The following is an 18,761-nucleotide window of genomic DNA, read 5'->3' as shown; positions in this document are numbered from 1 at the left end:
GGGGCACGTCCCAGAGGCCCGACGAGCACGCAAGAGTAGAAATAGCGCCCACCTAGGCGGCGTGCCTGGAGCCAGGTCGCACGGGAACGACGCGGAAACGAAAGGCGCCTCCTCCATTTCGCGCACTCCTAATCGCTGTCCCAGGAGCACGTCCGTGCACAAAGTTAGCATCGAAGCGCTTACCACGTGCGACCATTGGCTCGTTGCTTTCGATACGTTCTACCGTTGCCCAGACGCGCGATGATGTCCCGCGTTACGCAGCTTCGAAATACAGTGCGGACGTTTCCTTCTGGCCAGCATTGAGCGAACTGCACACGAATTACCTTCACGACGGGTTTCCGATACGGGAGAGAGGGCACAAAGAAGGGACATGTAGGCGACCAAAAGGAGGAAATTCAATTTATCTTTCATTCGGCAAAGAATGCGCCTTGCCTGGCAGCAAAGAAAAAGAAGCAGGAAGCAATAGTCAAGCTTAGCATAGCTGTGGACTGCAAAAGGAAGGGTGCTCCACTTTAGTGCCTGATGAACGACGCGTCTTGAACCCAGCACGAAAGCTAGATCGCCTAAGAAACTGCCAATGCATTTATGAATTAACTAGTCTTGCTGCCAATGGGCTTCGTCCTTGACTTCTTGGTAACTTTTCCGCGCAGTTGGAATATCAAAATCCCCCACTACGTCAAAGTGGATCGCTAGGGCGATGTTTGGACGTCACGCACACGGAATTGGTAGGCCTTTAACGATTTTATCAATGATAATCTTGCAAGCGCCTAAGACCCGTCTGCACGCCTGGCGTGCTGCAGGTTCATTTCATGGTTTCTGCTGCTTATTAACACTTGAGCTTGCAATGCCACTTAAGAGCAGAACGGGCCAGAAAGAAGGGCTGACAGGCGCAGCGCGTCAGTCGTGCGTGCGTGGCATGCAATTAGCGGCACTGGTTGACGTGCGATACCCATTGGGAAGTCGAAAAAGGGACTGGGAGGGGGGGGGGGGGGGGGACTTCTCAAGGTTGCCCAGGGAGCAACAGTTGAGCAGGAAAACATCGGAAAACATCGCCGTATGTGCAAGTCCCGAAAAATACCGGCTCTCGTTGTAGCTTCCACCTGCTAGCGTACACCCGCAACGTGCAATCTGTCCTAGACCGCGAGGCCACACGGCCGTGAAGTCATTTACGGGTAGATGCGGAGATCAAATCCCGAAAATCTCGAGAAAAAAAAATCGGATCTTAGAGAACACCAGATTTGGTACCTATAAGGTCTATTTAGTTACATCCCAAAAACTTTTCCCCGATATCAGCCCAGAAGTGCCTTTGAAAAATGATTTGTGACTGCAGGTAGCAAAAATTTGGAAGAAATCTCCTTGAAAATGCCAGTTTTCTCAAAAGCATTTTTTGCCCTGACTGCCCTGCTTGCAGAAAGCATAGCATGGCAATGGCTTCATGGATTCCCATGCAGTTTGTTGCATTGTGTTCCTTGATAAATTATTTACGCAGTGATGGTCCTATATTTCCTAATTACTTCCGTTTTTCACTCTGTCACTAATCTTTTTTTTTATGGGGGTTTAACGTCCCAAAGCGACTCAGGCTATGAGAGACGCCGTAGTGAAGGGCTCCGGGAATTTCGACTGCCTGGGGTTCTTTAAGGTGCACTGACATCGCACAGCACACGGGCCTCTTGAATTTCGCCTCCATCGAAATTCGACCGCCGCGGCCGGGATCGAACCCGCATCTTTCGGGCCAGCAGCCGAGCGCCATAACCACTCTGGCACCGCGGCGGCTTTCTGTCACTAATCTGACATGGCATTATGCAAGCATGGATACAACATTCTGTGTAGAAAACAAAAGGCTGCTAAAAATGTCTAGTGATAATCACTGCATCAACCATTCCTTTGAGTAAAACTTAAGAGCGACTGCAGACTCCTACCACGTTTTGTTGTCATGACAGGCTTTCTGCAAGTTTGGTATAGCAATGAAATGCTAGCATATAGAAAAATTGTCAAAACTACTTAAGATTTTCAATGAAATTTTGTACTTAAGCATTCTGGGGACTTCCCAATATAGCAAATTTCATTGCTCAGCACCAAAACACAACAAATTTCACTTTGCATCCCCCTTACAGCTTTGACTGCTTCTGCACAATGCACAGAGCAAACGATAAGATAGAAAGCGGTTCTGGCTACATTTCAAAAATTTTCAAACAAAATGTCATTACTGAGCATGTCTACCATATTACAAACTTGAGGAAAGCACCAGCTTCCATCACGCACAATAGGAAGGCCATGACTCCTTAGCATATCTTGAATTTTAACATGCCATGAAATGCAAGATCAGATACCTCAATTTGGGCATGATGTTAACTTTTCTGCATTAAAACATAGGTTGCTGCACATGAAGCTGAATTCTGTGATACTTTCAGCATGGCAGACTTTGCATCATATGCTATAGAAGAAAAACTGAAGCGTGACTTGATCGAAGCAACAATGGTTCCATGACAACTCTTAAAGCACTAGCATTTCGCAGCTCCAATCCACTGAACGGAACCTTCAGGATCAAAACACATCAATAAGCATGCCTAAGTGCATATGAGCTATTCTGAAGCATAAGACTCAAGACACTGACAGCCATTTAGCTGCATGGCTATAGTAGGTACAATGAATGCACCATGCTAGATTTGGAGACAGTAATTACACAACAAAGGTACACTGCGTCATATCCTATTAACAGCTTATAAGCCAAATCAAACACAGCATAAAAACACATCTCTGAGTATTATAAAAAAAATTATATAATTATAAAAAACCATATCTCATAATAATGTAGGGCATAGAGTACAATTTTGGAATGTGCGGCCAAATAAACGTTGAAGAAACGTGTTACAGCCCTTTAAAATATTTTAGTTTGAAGTGTGCACGCTTTCACAAAGAGTCATAAAAAGCCATATCTGCAATGTTCAAAGCACTCAGGCAGTTCATTTATACATATCCCTCGAACAGTCACTTTTCTACTTCCCAAAAATGCTTGAACAATCCCTCTTGCTGCTTCTGATTTGGTGCTGCCAATAACCTTTCCTTCAGAAGGAGCTCATATCTAGGTGCTCTGCATGACACACTCAGTCAAAACTAGCACTATTGTTGAGATTTTGAGCATGGCCAAATGTTTTAGGGGAATCCCCCAAGGTGGAGTAGATTTGAAATAAGGGAGTAATTACTCATTGGCATCCACCCAAGCACTGCCATACGGCTACACAGGAAAGGATTCCCCTAAAACATTTGACCAACATTGCTCTCACTTCGATTTATTGATCAATTCGCTCTCGCCCTACCATAAGCTGGCCATCCTGGTTAGCTCAGTCGGTAGAGTGACTGCTCCGGTGAAGCGGTGGTCCCAGATTCGAACCCCGGACCAGGACAACGTTTTCTTTAACCACAATGTTTATAAGAAAGCTTTATAGCTTTCCTTTGTAGCTGTATGGCTGTGCTTGGGTGGATACCAATGAGTAATTACTCCCTTAGATTTTGAGCATGCTCATCCACTTGCTCAACTATACACCATCCATTCTGTACTGTAAAGAATTGCCACATCTCATTCGACCTTAACCGGCTCTTGCAAATTTGTTACACTCTTCTAGCTATGAAGCACAGTTCAAAAAACGAACTCCCTCAAAAATTTCCTGCAAAAAATTATTGGAGTTACAGCTGTCTTAAGCAAATTCTTATGCTTTTCTCAGCTGTGTTACCTCCAAGACTGTTCCTCTAGCACACTGGGGTAACTATCCTCCACATACACAATTTGACCACCTCCTTATCTCTGCGGCAAGGCATATAGCTACATCAAGAGTCTATGCCCTTGTGCACAACAGCTAAAGTCACTGGCAGGTGTGCACTGACACCTGCTGCCTGTGCACGGCAGATCACAGCAGCAAACCACACTGTGCGTTGTGCTTAAACATGATTATTATAGCAGAGCTGTAGAACCTAGTAAAATGTGAGCAGTGAATTTAAAATGCACCGTCTGCAGCGATGCAAACGAGATGAAAGTATGACAATACAAAGGCCTCTAAGCTGAGGCGCAGCCAGAAATATTTTTCGGGGAGTGTTATATGCTGCCGGTAAAATAAAATGAAAAAGAAAGAGCCTGTGCCCAAACAATATCTCAGCAATTTTTCTGCTGTAATAAAGCAGAACGGTTAGTTGTTTTGTTCGCTGTAATATCTGCATAATACGAGTGCACACAGGACTCAGAGGACTTGATTCGTAAAGAACATTTATTTTCTCACAAAAATAACTTGTACGAAAATTTGCAGATATTTACAATATTTTCACATAATACATACAACACAAAATCTTCTGCTCTACAACAAAGTAAGCAACTGCAAATGAATGGCATTTCTCAAAACTTGTTCCCCATGCATGTGAACCTGCACCCATATGCAGTGGCGCTTTAGAAAAAAAATTCACTTTTTATTTTCGTGATAGTTTATGATCGTTTGAGGACAATGCAAAGGATGAAAGAGTAGGCTGATGTGAAAAGGTATGTTTTATTTGGTGAATTATGCCTACAATTAAAAGGAGTGCCATATGTCGTGCGATGGCAAAGAGTGACTGTTTTCTGCAATGACTTCTGCTTCCTATTAGAACAGGAACTATTTTTGTCAACAAACTAACACTCTTCTTAGTTTCGTTTTTACGTTTTAATAAATTGATGCGGTGTGAATAGCACGAGGGGGAAAAGCCGAAAGAAGGGGGAGAGGGAATACAGTACCAAGAAAATTTCGGGGGGCGTTCTGACACCGAAACACCCCTCCCTGGCTATGCCCCTCCCCTGCCTCTAAGAAATGCAGTGGTTTCATGCAACAACTTGCTAGCAGTAGATTGGAAGTTAATGAATGCAAGCACTGTGAGGCGGCGGCTTCCACAAATGTGCTGTTCACACGCAATCCCAAACCAACCATGCAAGTTTCAGTGCAGCATCTCGCAAGTTTGTTTGGGGTGAAGTGGACATGATGCAAGAACATCGCTGGAACAGTGTGTCCATACATGACCTTGTCCACTCTTCAAACAAAGTCATCTGATGGGATCTTGTTTGGAACTCTCATTACATGGTGTCAAACGCTAAACTTAGCTGACACTGCACCTTTAAAGGCCAATTTGAGTCTCAGTAAGAAAATAGTCTAGAGAAAAAATTACGAGGCTATAAAAAGGGGTACAAGTGTTGGGAGCATAACCATAGTAATTGAAACACAATATAAAGCAGCAGCATGGTAGCATGGGCAGAAAGCTTAACTGCAAGACATCAAAACAAAGCTCATAACATTCGATCTGTAAAGATGGAGGTATGTTTGCAAAGAATATAGTCTTAAGAAAAGCAGAAAAAATGTTACCACCCATGTTGGATTTGTACAAAATTTACTGCCAACAACATTATACACACACATGGCACGTCCAGCTGACATTCTGGTTCATTTTTCATCACAAAAACTTGACTAACAAGGCTTAAGAAAAGATTGAATGTTACTTGCCCCCCCTCAATCTTCTTCTATGTCTTCTTCCCTACACCATTTCCAAATTAGCCCTCCTCGAAAGACCTACACCCATTTTTTCAACTCAAACTTCTCATAAATGTGTGAAACACTATATTCCAGTGGGCGGCTCCGGGTATATGTAATTTTGGGCTGTCGTGAAGATTAAATTGTTTACAGTATCTGTAGCATTGATCTCTAAACAAATTGACTGTTGCAACTTCTCTCCAAGAACCAAAGCGTTGCATTAAATCAAGTTCTGCTATTCCTGATGCTATAAAGACTAAAGTGTAATACAATAAAAAGTGCACCGGCACTAGTATAATTTATGTCTTTAGGGAGGTCCTTTTTGTGATGTGGTTCCTGCACTAGATGTTTCATGTTTCATTTGATTTAAGTGTACAGTTCATAGATAAACTGATGTGCTGAAAATTTTGAAAAAAGGCACTAGTTTGCTTCCACTACTATCAACCAAAGAAGACCTGACTCACCACATCATTAGCCTAAGATCATTAGAAGCAGACTGAACATGTGGGCAACCCTGATAAATTCCCACGAGGGTTCGAATGGCTCACAAGTAAAACCAGTTTCAAAACAGAAGTTAGCCCAGTAGTGTCAAACCACAACTGCCCAGCAATGAGCGAGGTCAAACTCAAGGCATTGGTAGATGTGGTCACTGGTGCATTCAAAATTGATTCTATCACAATGCAGACAGACCTACACTCAAGTACACCGAAATTCTGCTTCTAGCATATGCTCGTGTACCATGGCCGAGTCCCATCCCAATGAAACGCGTACTACTACCCCAAGCTTCACTGTTCTGGAACATGACTGGCTTGAATGCCGCACTTTTGTATTTGTATACTCTATAACCCTTGGAATATCTGAAATATATGTTGTGATGCTGCTTGCAAAACTGACATGGCATAGATGACTGAACTTTTCTAGTGCTATCACTCTGTCAATGATTAAAATGAAGGTAAGCTATTGTGCCAAATGAAGTTTACCTACCCAACATCGCATACTACCAGTGTCTGCAAGCAAACAAACATCGGTAAAAATTCCAAATCCAATCCTGTATTCCTTTCACAAGTATACATGGTGACAAATTATTTCTGTGCAGTTTTTAATTTCCCGCAATGAATTTCATTATGAAAGCACTCCCCCACCCAACCAAGAGAACATTTGAAAAACTTGCCGCCGGTCGCAACACTACTTGTCCTAGTTTTTTTTTTATCTTGGCCTTTTCATCATACAGTCTGGCAGAAATTGAGGTCCGCAGAGGAGTAAATATGTACCATCGGCGTCAAATGAAATGCGAACAGTGGAAAGCGTGGCGAACGGTCCATGTTATGCCATCTGCCTGTCGTTATCAGCAATAGGCGCACGCATCCGGTTTTCGATACTTTTGCTTCTGTTCTCTTTTGAGTTCTTTTTCTCTCTTTGCCGCCTGAGAGCCACGTTCATAATGCCTTGAAAATTCTGGCAAACTCTGGCAAATTGACTCCCTGGCTAATTCTATTAATCGTAGACAGCGGACGACCTGTTTCCTTTGCAACCTTGAGTTGCGGCATACCATTACTGTAGAGAGCAACAATTCGGGCTCTCTGTTCGGGTCGTACGTTTGGCATTTTCGGTTTCAAATGACGCGTGAGTGTTGGATCCCAGCGTATTTGAGGTTTTCTGGTGGCTTTAAAGTTACGCCCAGTATCAGAAATAAGCGATTCGGCAACGACTACGATGAACACCGACCATTACTGATCGATCTTTTCCCCTTTCACATTGGAACCGGACACTGTTAACATGGCAGCGATGAAATAAAAATCAAAGCGCGGAAAACCAGGGAGATAGGACAGCTCGCTTCACTCAGTGCCGCCAGCCAGCGAATCCACGCTGTGCAAGTTGTGATCGGTGAAAAGCATGCATGTGGCGCTCCAGCGGCAAAGCGAGGAAGCGACAGGCAAATAAAACGAAAGGAAACTGTCGCAAACCGGAAGAGCGCGCCTGTAACTGATAGCGACAGGCAGATGGCCTAAGCTGGACCGTTTGCTACGCGCTCCGCTGTTCGCATTTCATTTGACGCCGATAGTACTTACAAGTGCGGCCTTAAGTAAACGAAGAACGCTATTCTGCTCCGAGTAAAATCACGCCTGTTATAGCAGAAATCATGAACAATATGTTTATGGCTTATGGGGGATTTAACGTCCCAAAGCGACTCAGGCTATGACAGATGCCGTATTGAAGGGCTCCGGAAATTTCGACCACCTGGGGTTCTTTTACGTGCACTGACATCGCACAGTACACGGGTCTCTAGAATTTCGAATCCATCGAAATTCGACCGCCGCGGCCGGGATCGAACCCGCGTCTTTCGGGCCGGCAGCCGAGCGCCATACCACTCAGCCACCGCGGCGGCTTGAACAATATGTATTTAAGTTCACAGTTATCCAGCGCAACGGCACACAGCCAAGGAAAAGAAGAAGAGGGACGAAGAGGACGTCGAAACACAGCGCTACGAAAAACTGTGAACTTAAATCTACAATTCAAACTAGCCCAAAATCTAACTACTCTACTGAAAAACAATGCGTGTGTACGAGGAACGATACCAGTGTCGTGAATATGCCGCGCCGCCTAATTTCCATTTGGCAATGCGTAAATATATGATAAGGACATGGCGCACTCCTTTTATACCTGTTCGCACCTGTGCGTGTATTAAAGAGGAAAAAAAAAAAACGACCGAGAAACACTGACTATCTACTTAAACCGACGCACGGTCTCCAATACCAACGCAGCGAGGGTGACGTTAACGCAACCAGTTGTCCCGAATCAGTGGCAAGAAAGAAGAAGTCAGAAGCACCGCCTACGACATTTCACTGTGCGAAGTCACAATCGCAAATCAAACAACCTGCAGGCAAGCACAACAAACCTTGATGGAGGATGGCTTTTCGGGGAGCAGCCGTCATAAGAACACGTGCATGCCTTGCAGCGAAGTAGCTCGGTAGGGGGTGTCCGGAAATGGTGGCAGCCCAACGGGATGACCGCCAACTGATTCTGCGCCTCCGAGCTGCCAGAGAGCAACAGGAACACACGTACTGCACGGTGTAAAGAGACGCGAATGTCGGAAACAGACGCGCTTATTGCCAGACTATTGCTGAAGGAGGACAAACACATGAACCGGTGTTAAACCTAACCCAGCGCGCAGAGGGCTTTACAGAGTCCCAGCCTTAAGCCGCTCACGGGCATTTTTCGTGCATGTGCAGGCACTAAACGTTACTGCTGGCCCGCAATCACACAAAACAATAATTACAAAAAGGAGCAAATAAACTACCTTTTATCGGTTCCTCAACACGTCATTCAAGATGGTACGAGCCACTGCCAACTGCGCGCATGCCTGGGAGCATGCAGAAGCGCGAAAATTGCCGTAACGCACCCACCTCTGGACGTAGACCACGCCGGTAGCCTCCCTGCGCTGACGGTTTCAATAGCTTGCTCGAAAAATCGGAGAAATCTCAGTTCCGAAGCAACGGCTACCTAAATTAAAGACGCTGTCGCCACACTCAAAGCCGAAGCTCTCACCCTAACGGGGCTATTTTGTCAGCAAGAGCAGCTGCACAGAGAAGCCGCGAAACGCATACAGACGGAGGCGCATCGCGCATGCACAGGAGCTTATCCTAACAACACCATGACGTCATATAGCAACCAATCAGAGGCCTGAGTAGAAGTGCTACCATCCGCGAGGCGCTCTCGCGGTTTGATCTGCAGCTTATGGGTTTGCGTCGCCAGATGACCTAAAATGCTGTAGCCAAAACTAGGAAACACACGAGTTTGCGCCTTTAAGGCACTCAGTGAGTCGCTTGCAAAATTGACAGCCACTGCAGCTCCTGTTTTGCGTTATTTATGTAACTAAACTTGTAACCAAAGATTGGATTTCATATAGATCTTCTAGCGACATCTATGTGGAAAACTTAGTACTTAAATGCGTACGAAAACATCCCGGTCTTATCTCTGCGCTGTACGAGGAATGGTTTCACTATTGTGAAAAACTATTGTGAAAAATAAACATATCAGTAAATAAATTGCACGAGAAAATGAATAGCAGCTGTAGTGTAACTTCGAATTTGTCGAATGCAAAAAGATGTAAACTACTGTAACGCATAGAGCTACTACTACCAACACTAGAGGGAAAGCGGCGGCAGCACTCCCATGTAAACCCTCTCCACTTTTTCTATAACCGTGGGCGAAGCCATATTGTTACTCCGCTCATGATCCCCTGCATGGTTCAGGCGACCTAGACCAAGTTTAACGAGTTAACAGCAATTGCAGCGTACTAACCTGGCAACCTCGCAACTCCCCAGCATGGCCGCGCGCTTCGTAGTGCGCGTCAAAAAGCTGTACGAGGAATGGTGCTGCGGCTTGCTTACGTGCTGTGTTGAATTCCTTTCTAGTTCATGCGCAAAATGTTCGCGATGGTGCGCGCACGAAGATACTTCCAGGTGGTGGTGAATCTTGTGCCGCTCATTACGTATGATTTGTGTTTGTGTGAGCCGAGATCAACGAGGTTTGTTGGCGAGGTTCAGCAAGGTTTGTTTTGATGTACAGGGTATTATAAAACATGCATTCCCCATGCCTTTTTGCGTTACCTGGAGTCCCTTTAGTAAAGTTTGCACCATCGTCACCTCCTGTCTTCTCCGGCGGTCAGATCTCGTTGGTGTTCCATACAGGAGACGAGGCAGAAGGGAGACGACACTCGCACAGAGTGCAGCGCATGCCTTCTGTACCGCTGCCTGTTAAGATCGGAATTCTGTTTGAATACAACGCAAAATCTGTAACAGACTCCGTTCCGAAAGGTTTAATCTGCTTGCAACGAAGCACCAAAGCGTACATACATGGAAGAATTTTATGCAAGAGACATGTGGGATAAGTCGCACTCGGAGAGCACAAACAGAGTATTGTGCAAGGTGATGATGGTAAAGAGAAACGTTGGAATGCGGTTTGCACGCGTACAGCTTTGGAAATATCAAAAATTTGGGCCATATTCTGTAAAACAAAAAATTGACCAGTGCATCTGCACAATCACAAGCATGTCAGATTATAATACAACCTGCCACTGCAAAGTTACAGCTGGTTTCATTGTTGATAGTCATTTAACTTGAGCAGTTATGTTTGTGAATGCCTGCTTTTTATTTCTGCCATAAATTCACTGACGTTACTGTTGTACCCACTAGACAAATAAAAGTATCATAGCTTGTAAATAATGTCTGTCATACACAATGCAGCATTCAATACCTTTACATCTTTTCACACACTCAAAGAATGCAGATGAAAAAAAAATAAATAAACAGTACCAAGATCTCTGCTCTTATTTGCTGAACACCTAACAGGGCAGCCTTGATGCAGTACTAGGGGGAACTTGGAAAAAAAAAAAACATGTTCAACGTAGTATCAATACAGTGATTTTGCATGAACAATGTTGGAATAAATGTTCGATGTCACTCTTCATCATACTTGTTATCTATAGCACGACTGTGCATCTGGTGCAGATCCCTTCAGAAATAGCATCCCTCATAGCCTACGCCACTCTGGAACGTTAAACCCCACAAAACCAAAAAATAGAACCTTCAGAAATGCACATGGGCGTCTGTGTAAAAGCTGAAATGTGCACCTGCTTTGCATTTCTTTAACGCGAATAAATGTTTGAGTACTTGCTGAACACTTCAGTGACCTTAGCTTCAGAAACATTTTCTGCACTGAACATTGCACTGGTGAAGAGTTGTTGCATTACACATGTAAGGTGTGTTTTAAGGAACTTCAACAAAGAGATTCTTATTTCTTCTACTACAATCGACAGACATATTTACCTTGCGTGTCATGCATAATTGCCATTTATCTGACATAAGGCATGACACGAGATCTTTGCACGGTAATGGAACGCAGTCCTGACTTTTACACTGCGATACTGCTTTATAAACATGCACGTTGGCCAGGTTCATTCCTACAATGCACTGGTGAAGCAACCCCACTACTATCACTGTATCAACAGTTGTTGAATGCCAAATTTTAATAATTTAAAATCAGGAGTATTTAAGAGAATATGCAATACGGCTAGTTGGAACAGCTGGTACTCTGTATTTTGTAATAAATTTTCGGCATGTGTAAGACCCCCAGGTATCAAAATTATTGAGGAATCCTCTTCAGCAGCGTGCTGCATAACCCAAGTGCGACTTTGGCTTGTAAAATTTTATTAATATTAGTTTATTCCTGTTTCCTTCATTCCTTGCTTTGCACTAAATAATTGTCATTAAGTTGCCGAGCAGACAAAGGGATATAATCGAGGGGCTCATTATGACATATACACTGACTGTTCATTAACTTTGGATCCCTTCATGTATGTGTCGTTACGTTGATTAGTGCAATTGGAAATGGTTGTTATTGATGCTGAAACAAGATTTGCTTTGTAAGCAGTGCTCTAACATATGCCCCTCTTGCCCTCTCTGTTATCCTTCTAGCCTCCTCTCTCAGTCTGAGAGTGACATATTTCTTCAAAACGAACTTGATCACTCCAATTACATGTGCTGGGTTCTCTTTATAATGTTCTACTTCCTTCAAGCTCTGCTCATGTCGGTGGCAGAACTTCTGGAAGGACTGTATAACCAAGCGGTCAACGTTTTTGTGCCCTTGCTCATCACTGCAGCGGAAAATGTGCTCCGCAGTGCACAGGGTGTGAATTACGAGCGCTGAAGGCATGATTAGGCCTCCATTATTTCTGATGAAAATAAGGACACTTGCGATGTCATCCTGTACAAGCATCTCTAAACACGAGGTGCAGTTTATGCTCTTTGAAACAACCCTCACAATAAAACCACCTATGTAGGTCACAACCTCAGTGCTAAAATTGGTGAGTCCATAGCCAAGACTGCTGTAGTCATGATCAGTTATGGCAATAGCAATGTACATATCTGGTGACTCGCCAGCTTCATCATCGTTGCTTCTGTGCAGACGCTCATGGGCCACTGTTGCAATTCCCTCAAAATCTGGGGTAACATTGCCGGTCGTCACAGGCAGCACATCTGCATGCACCAGTAGGCTTCTGTATGCGTACCGGAACTGCAGAGCCGAGGGGTTATTGTTCCATCCCCCTCTCTGGCGGATGCAGCTAAAGAACATTTCAAGGTGATCTTGACTGAACCGTATGTGCAAATGTAGCTGTAATGAAAATGAAAACACCATGACAATTTGCAATTGTTTTCCTGCCTTGGCAAACAGAATGAAGAAAACATATCTCCATTCGTAGTTCCTTGTTAATGCAACGAAGCGAAATAACAGTGAAAAGCATATTCCAGTGAGTTCAGTTTCTAGTAGTGCTCAAAACGGCACAGTTATTGTTTAATTGTTTGTTTGATAGCCAATAAGATTCTACTCTTAGTCAGCTAAGCTTATTTGCATCATGTTTCTTGCAGCCATGGTAATTGGAGAGCCTTCTGCTTTCATTTCTGATAATTATATTTTAATCAGTTTTTGTTGTTGACTTTAATAGCTTCATTTTGAATTCTATTTTCATTGAATGCTAAGATATTTTGCTACAGTGGTATTTACTACTTATGCTTCCACCACAGTGGTAAAATGATTGGATTGTTTTGCATTTTTATTGCATTTTTGCTAACTTTCTCAACTCTCCACTGCCCTCATTTGTAACTGCAACAACATGAAAAATACTTTTCTTCTCCATTTCCTTTCAAGAATTGCAGCATGCTTATTCTGTAACTCTGTGCTGTCCTACTGTGGCTCTGTACTTGACTTTTGACTATGTTTGTTATGAGCAACAATACACGGGGCTAGAGTTTGGACTGGCAGGTATTTTCTGTTATTGCCTTAATTATTCAGTGATAGACTAAAACTGCATGCTGTAAGCATGTCTAATAGGATAGCATTATTTCTATAAATTGGTTTTAGCACATGTTTTAGAGGTGCTTTCCCGTCATTGTCACCTTGTCATGCTTTCACTGTTGGTGCTTTCAATACGCTATATAGTTAGGACAAAACGCATTGCCTTGAAACTGCATGAGGTGCCTTCAGCTGCATGGCTCAGCACCATGCACAATGCCCTACGGTCTTGCACCCTTTTTATTAATAAAGCAGCACTGAAAGTTTTCATTCATTTGGATTGTGCACTTGTGTATTGACATGCAGTAATAGTGTATGAAACACAATATGCAGTCCTACCTGCAAACAGTGGAATCGAAGAGCTTCTGGGCGAGTTCTGCAATGCTCTTCAACGAGAATGCCAAACTTATGACAGACATTCTCCGCCCCGAGATGCATACGAGCTCACGAGACGGAAGACGCAGAGACATGAGCTTTGTAGATAGTTGGAGCATCGTCTGCTTCTGAAAATTGAATGTTGCTGCTCGCAGCGGTGCTTTGAAATCCATTGCAGTTGGACTGTGCGAATTTAATATATCAAAGGCCCTGAAAGAAACATCAAAAGAAGATTGCATTACTTATGCAAACGAGAATTTTACTTCAGAACTCAACGATCAACATCAGCAATAAATTCTGCGGTTCCACCGGACCCATTGAAGTTTTGTATTCCAAGCTCCTTGGCAAACTTTAGGCTTTTGCTCACTGATGCACTGAATGTTTGTGCAGCCAGTCGCACTTTCATAATTTGTCTGTAGTACTCAATATGTGCCCTTTGGAGTTTATTTGCTGCTCGAAGACCTTCAGCTTCTTGCAGGTCTTGCAGCCTTTCAATAAAGCCCCATTCGATTGGCTGCAAAAGACAATAAATATATTAGAGGTGAATCACACTTTATCAGAGTTGAATATCTTACTCCATATTCATTGCTGTGCAGTGTTTTCTTATCGCCCAGGAGGTTTCTGAGCAATTTTAATCCATGGGCAGCATCGAATACCAGGGACACGGTCCTTGATTGGTTGCAGGGATGGGGGAAGGCCGTCACAAACTGCTCACTTGTGGCTTCATGGATCCGACAGCCAAGAAGCTTGCCCATGGATACATTAGCAGCTAGAGCATCGCATACAACAGCAACGACGTTCAGCGAACATTGTGTCAGCTGCTCGATGGCCTCATTAACTATATTTCTCAGTTGCTCCCCACTGAGTCCATTGTTGAGGAAATATCCAAAGGGAATTTTCCATGGAGCTGCCACGCCAACTGCCATGAGCACGAGAGCATCTCCAGCTAGTGAGGAGTCATCTGTGTCCAGTGGACTCTGACTGTTCCCTAAGTCAACGTAGCCAATCAGTTTCCCTGTCTTAGTGTCCATCTCACACCTTTTCCTAATACTCATTCTGTCTAGCATCAGGCAGCAAAGCCGCTCTCATTTATTTTATGTTTCAAATGACGTTTTGATGTGATTGAGAGCTTCACTTGTAAACCCTGGCCATGCATCAATCACTTTGAGCCAGGTGCGAATGGTCTGCCTGCTGGGCATTGGGAAAATGCTGGCCACATATTCATATGCCCTTGGAGACTGATAATACAGTGTAGTGGCAAACTTCCTCATCTTCTCACTGTATCGTCTTTGTGATGGTGATTTGGGCTTGTTAGAGCGCCAACTTTTTACAATCTCTCGTGGCAGTTCTCCAAATGCCTCCAGTGTTTCTTGTCCATTCGGAGAAATCAGTTGTTGTTCTTTCATTTCATTTAGAAGGCTTTTGAGGTCAATCATTCGCTTCTTTTTTTCTTTTAACTGTTGTGAGGCTGAATAAAGTTTTCTTCGCGCAACAGACAGCTTTTTCTTGACTGTCCACAGTCGAGTTCTTAGAGATTGTGAAGCAATGTATGGGTGATCGTGGCTTACTCCTTTCTTTTTGCTGGAGCTTTTCAGAGACTGTGTTGTCTGTGGGCAATAGAATACTGTGTCAGCAACTAAGCTTTCATAATAATCTGTATATGCATACCTTATGTTACACTTTCACTGCTGCTTTGGCTGGGCTCGTTGCACCTTGGTCCTCACTGTGCATCCTTGAACTTGCACAAACTGGTGTAGCTGTCTGCTCAGGCAGAAAGGGTGTGTCAGAGGAGACAGTGCATCATCTGCCTTTTACATGTTACCTGCAAGCACTTGCGTGGAGATTTCCATGGTGATGCTGCTACTGAGCTGGGGGTTTGTGGTGCAGACATGTCCTGAAGCAGAAACAGTTTTGACGCGAGATTCTTGCTATTTATGTACAGCATCTCACCTGCTTTCGCTTGCGTAGGGACTTTCTTGTGGGAGTGTGCAAGTGCTTGCAGGGGGATTTGGGTATAGGTGAGGTGACCGGTTGGCTGAGATGCGGCCTCACACTAATGGCCTGAAGTAGGAACATTTTCACTACTGGAGACACCAGCAATTGGATGCATGAGACACCAATATTCGGATTCATTCTTTTACCTGCAAGCGTGGAGACTTTCTCAGTGGTAACTGAGCTCGCGAGGAGGGTGAGGACATTGTCTGTGAACTGGTTGCTTCTGGGCTTGCGTGCTCCTGCATAGATATGCCCGAAGATAAAAATTTTGTTGTCTGAAGCACTGGCCTTTCTGCTCACTTAAACTTACCCGCTTGCGTTTCTGTAATGACATACGTGGCAGAGACTGAAGTCCTGAAATAGCACCGCAAGATGTGCTTGCAACCTAAAGTAAAAATATTGCATGAGCTGAGGCACTCGCTCTATTATAACTTATCACCCTATGCACACAGACTTGGTGAGACACCACGACTGACCGCTGTCAGAATTCTGTTTAATAATGTAGACATGCCCGGCACACAGTCTCTCCTGCATAAGCCCTCCCGTCTAGTGCACCACTCTGAACTGCTGATACACAGCGGATTTTATTTAATTATCATAAACTTGATTCTTTTTATGTTGAATTGCTGCCTTTACTTTTGTACTGACATACCAGTTGCTAAATTTTTAATTGTAACTTAAATATCTAGCGTTTTGTTGAAAAGTTAGTTTTCTCTTTTTACTTATATTTGGCTGTAAATGCTCTAGACATCAGCTAGGCTCAGCGTAGTTTTTATAACTTACCCGTAATGAGCATTAAAAGTTTCACACTGAATGCAGGTTCTACTGGACATAAACAGAGCACAACCACAATTTGCACCTACCTGCTCACTCTGTACCTTTTGGAATATCGTTGGCACTGCGTCTGGTTTTAAAAAGTGCCTGGTGTGTCCGCTGTAAAAGCATGACTGCTCGAAATGTCTTGAGCAGATCCTGCGCCCTATATGTAAATTAGGCAATGGTGTCCTAATAGCGCTGAGCCACTTTTGCAGCAAGTCTGTTGTGAGGAAAGCTGAAACAAAAAAATGACAACTTCGCTTACTTTTCATATATTGTTTCAATGACAATCCTGTACTATATACCACTAAACGTAAGGCTCCACGAATTCTCTTCATGCATGTTGCATGCATACAAGACAATCTTAAAGAAAAAAAAACGCGACAGTGCCGTTACGAATTTTTCAGAGAACAGTACTCACACATGAAGAGAAATTCCCGATCCCTTTTGGCATCTTGTTTTGCATATGATGCACGATGGCGGCATTCTGCTGAAACTCTGTGCACGAGCGAGACAAAGCGGTAGATCGCGATGCGCGGAGCCACAGCGCGCTGCGTGCTTATTGCATCTACTGAGCAACTGACAGGCGAGCGTGTATAAGCGGACGGTTCTGTTCTCTTTATTATCTTATTTGTTATCTGTGTTCTTATGCTTTTGATCGAAGGCGGGCTTACTCGCCCGGCCGACTGCTATGGCAGTTTCGGGTGTCGCCCTGAACGCTGCCGACGGGTCCAGAGTCCAGATTCTTGTGTGCGATCGACCGCCGTGCGCGCAAGAGATGCGATCGACCAACGTGCGCACGGAAAACGACTTTCGTCTGCAGCGCTTTCCCGGCACCGAATCAGACATCCAAAACCAAAACAAGCAGAGAAGGCAACGTTCGTGCGAAAGACAGCGAACCGAGCGGTGGAAGTGAATGAGTCCAAAGTGCGAAGAGTAGCTAGAACGCACGGTCGAAAAAGAGGGAGACCGCTCTCAGTGGAGTATGCTCGGGAGTGCTTTGAGCAGACACATGGGGCGGAGAGGTGTGTAATGCAGAGCGTATTTGGCGTATCAAACGGCCGTATCTTAATTCTGTCCTGCAGTCTACGCTGTAAGTAGTAATGAACTAGTATACGTCGGTAACCTACAGCTGCTACAGCAGACGAAACGAAAACGAAACTTTCTCAAGTTTTCTTGTACAGGTCTGCATATTTCAGATTTTGAAACAACAAAGAGTTTGGCGTAATGCTCTAACATTTTTTGGATGTTTAAAGTTTTATAGGTCTATTTTTAATGTGTTCTGTGTAGCTGTATTGAAAATAATCGCAGTAGCGCAAACAACTAATAAGTACAGGCAACCGCGCTTTACCCCCCTACAATAGATGTAAACTACTGTAACGTAAACGGTAGATACATGGATGGAAGGTACGAGCGTCCCCTTTGAAACGGAGTGATGGCCGCTGCCACCATGCTTTTTTTCTTTATTTTTGCTTAACTGTGTTGCAAGTTAATATTTGCCATTTTCTTTGAATACGTCTTCCTACACTTCGAACCTTATGTCACCTCTGTTTTTGGTCCACCAATCTTCCAATCGCTTTTTGCTAATTTCCACCGCAGAATTATTTACATGACCATTGTTCTTTCTAAACCCTGGGTATCAATAAAACGGAGAGTTGAGCTAGTTGGTGCATATTGCTGGAAATAACAGCGCAGAGACGAGGGACAAAGAAAGGAGAAGACAACAGGAACGGCGCTGACAATCACTTTGGCTTTTGTGTTGCGCACGCGCTCCTGGTTGTCAAAGGAGTATATTTTGCGTCTTTTTTTTTCTAATAAACTTTCAGTTGTTAGTCAGCGCCGGTCCTTTTGGCTTCTTCTTTGTTCCTCGTCTCTGCGCTGTTATTCCCAGCAACCCTACGTATCAGATGACCATTGTCGTCTCTAAACAGATGCGGGGAAGTGCTGCCACCTAGCAGTAGACTGGACAGACTTTAGTTGCATTTTGCAAACAGCAGCTCATAGATGGCAGCACCTACCCAAATCAGTTTGCATTACAACGCTGCACAAGCCCTGCGGCAACAGCGCAGATTCAACGCAACTTATACTAGCTAAAAAAAAAAAAACTTTTTCTGGAGCCAAAGCACCAAACAGAACATTCGGTTGTGCAAGACCCACCGCCACCCAATTCTTCCCGTTTATATA

General features: G+C 44.0%; 1 protein-coding gene and 1 long non-coding RNA gene across 2 annotated transcripts in view; both read right to left on the bottom strand.

The window, feature by feature from the left end:
• LOC144114961 (uncharacterized) overlaps positions 1 to 9,173 on the bottom strand; it is a 42,014-nt gene extending 32,841 nt beyond the window's left edge. The window contains exons 1-2 of the long non-coding RNA XR_013311169.1: positions 8,945 to 9,173; positions 8,437 to 8,602 (exon numbers count right to left, since the gene is read on the bottom strand). This is a non-coding gene — a long non-coding RNA (uncharacterized LOC144114961). The remainder of the gene's footprint in view (positions 1 to 8,436; positions 8,603 to 8,944) is intronic.
• Positions 9,174 to 15,319: 6,146 nt separating this feature from the next.
• LOC144114960 (uncharacterized) lies at positions 15,320 to 17,449 on the bottom strand. The gene is made up of 7 exons (XM_077649030.1): positions 16,999 to 17,449; positions 16,625 to 16,812; positions 16,072 to 16,146; positions 15,908 to 16,000; positions 15,717 to 15,827; positions 15,589 to 15,660; positions 15,320 to 15,527 (listed from the first exon to the last, which is right to left on the bottom strand). The coding sequence occupies exons 1-7, from the start codon at positions 17,000 to 17,002 to the stop codon at positions 15,441 to 15,443; spliced, it is 630 nt and encodes a 209-aa protein (XP_077505156.1). The 5' UTR covers positions 17,003 to 17,449; the 3' UTR covers positions 15,320 to 15,440.
• Positions 17,450 to 18,761: the final 1,312 nt, after the last annotated feature.

Source organism: Amblyomma americanum, chromosome 1 (assembly GCF_052857255.1).
Source record: "Amblyomma americanum isolate KBUSLIRL-KWMA chromosome 1, ASM5285725v1, whole genome shotgun sequence".
Classification (NCBI taxonomy): domain Eukaryota; kingdom Metazoa; phylum Arthropoda; class Arachnida; order Ixodida; family Ixodidae; genus Amblyomma; species Amblyomma americanum.
The sequence above is the reverse complement of the archived record's forward strand: the minus strand, read 5'-3'. Positions and strand labels throughout refer to the sequence as shown.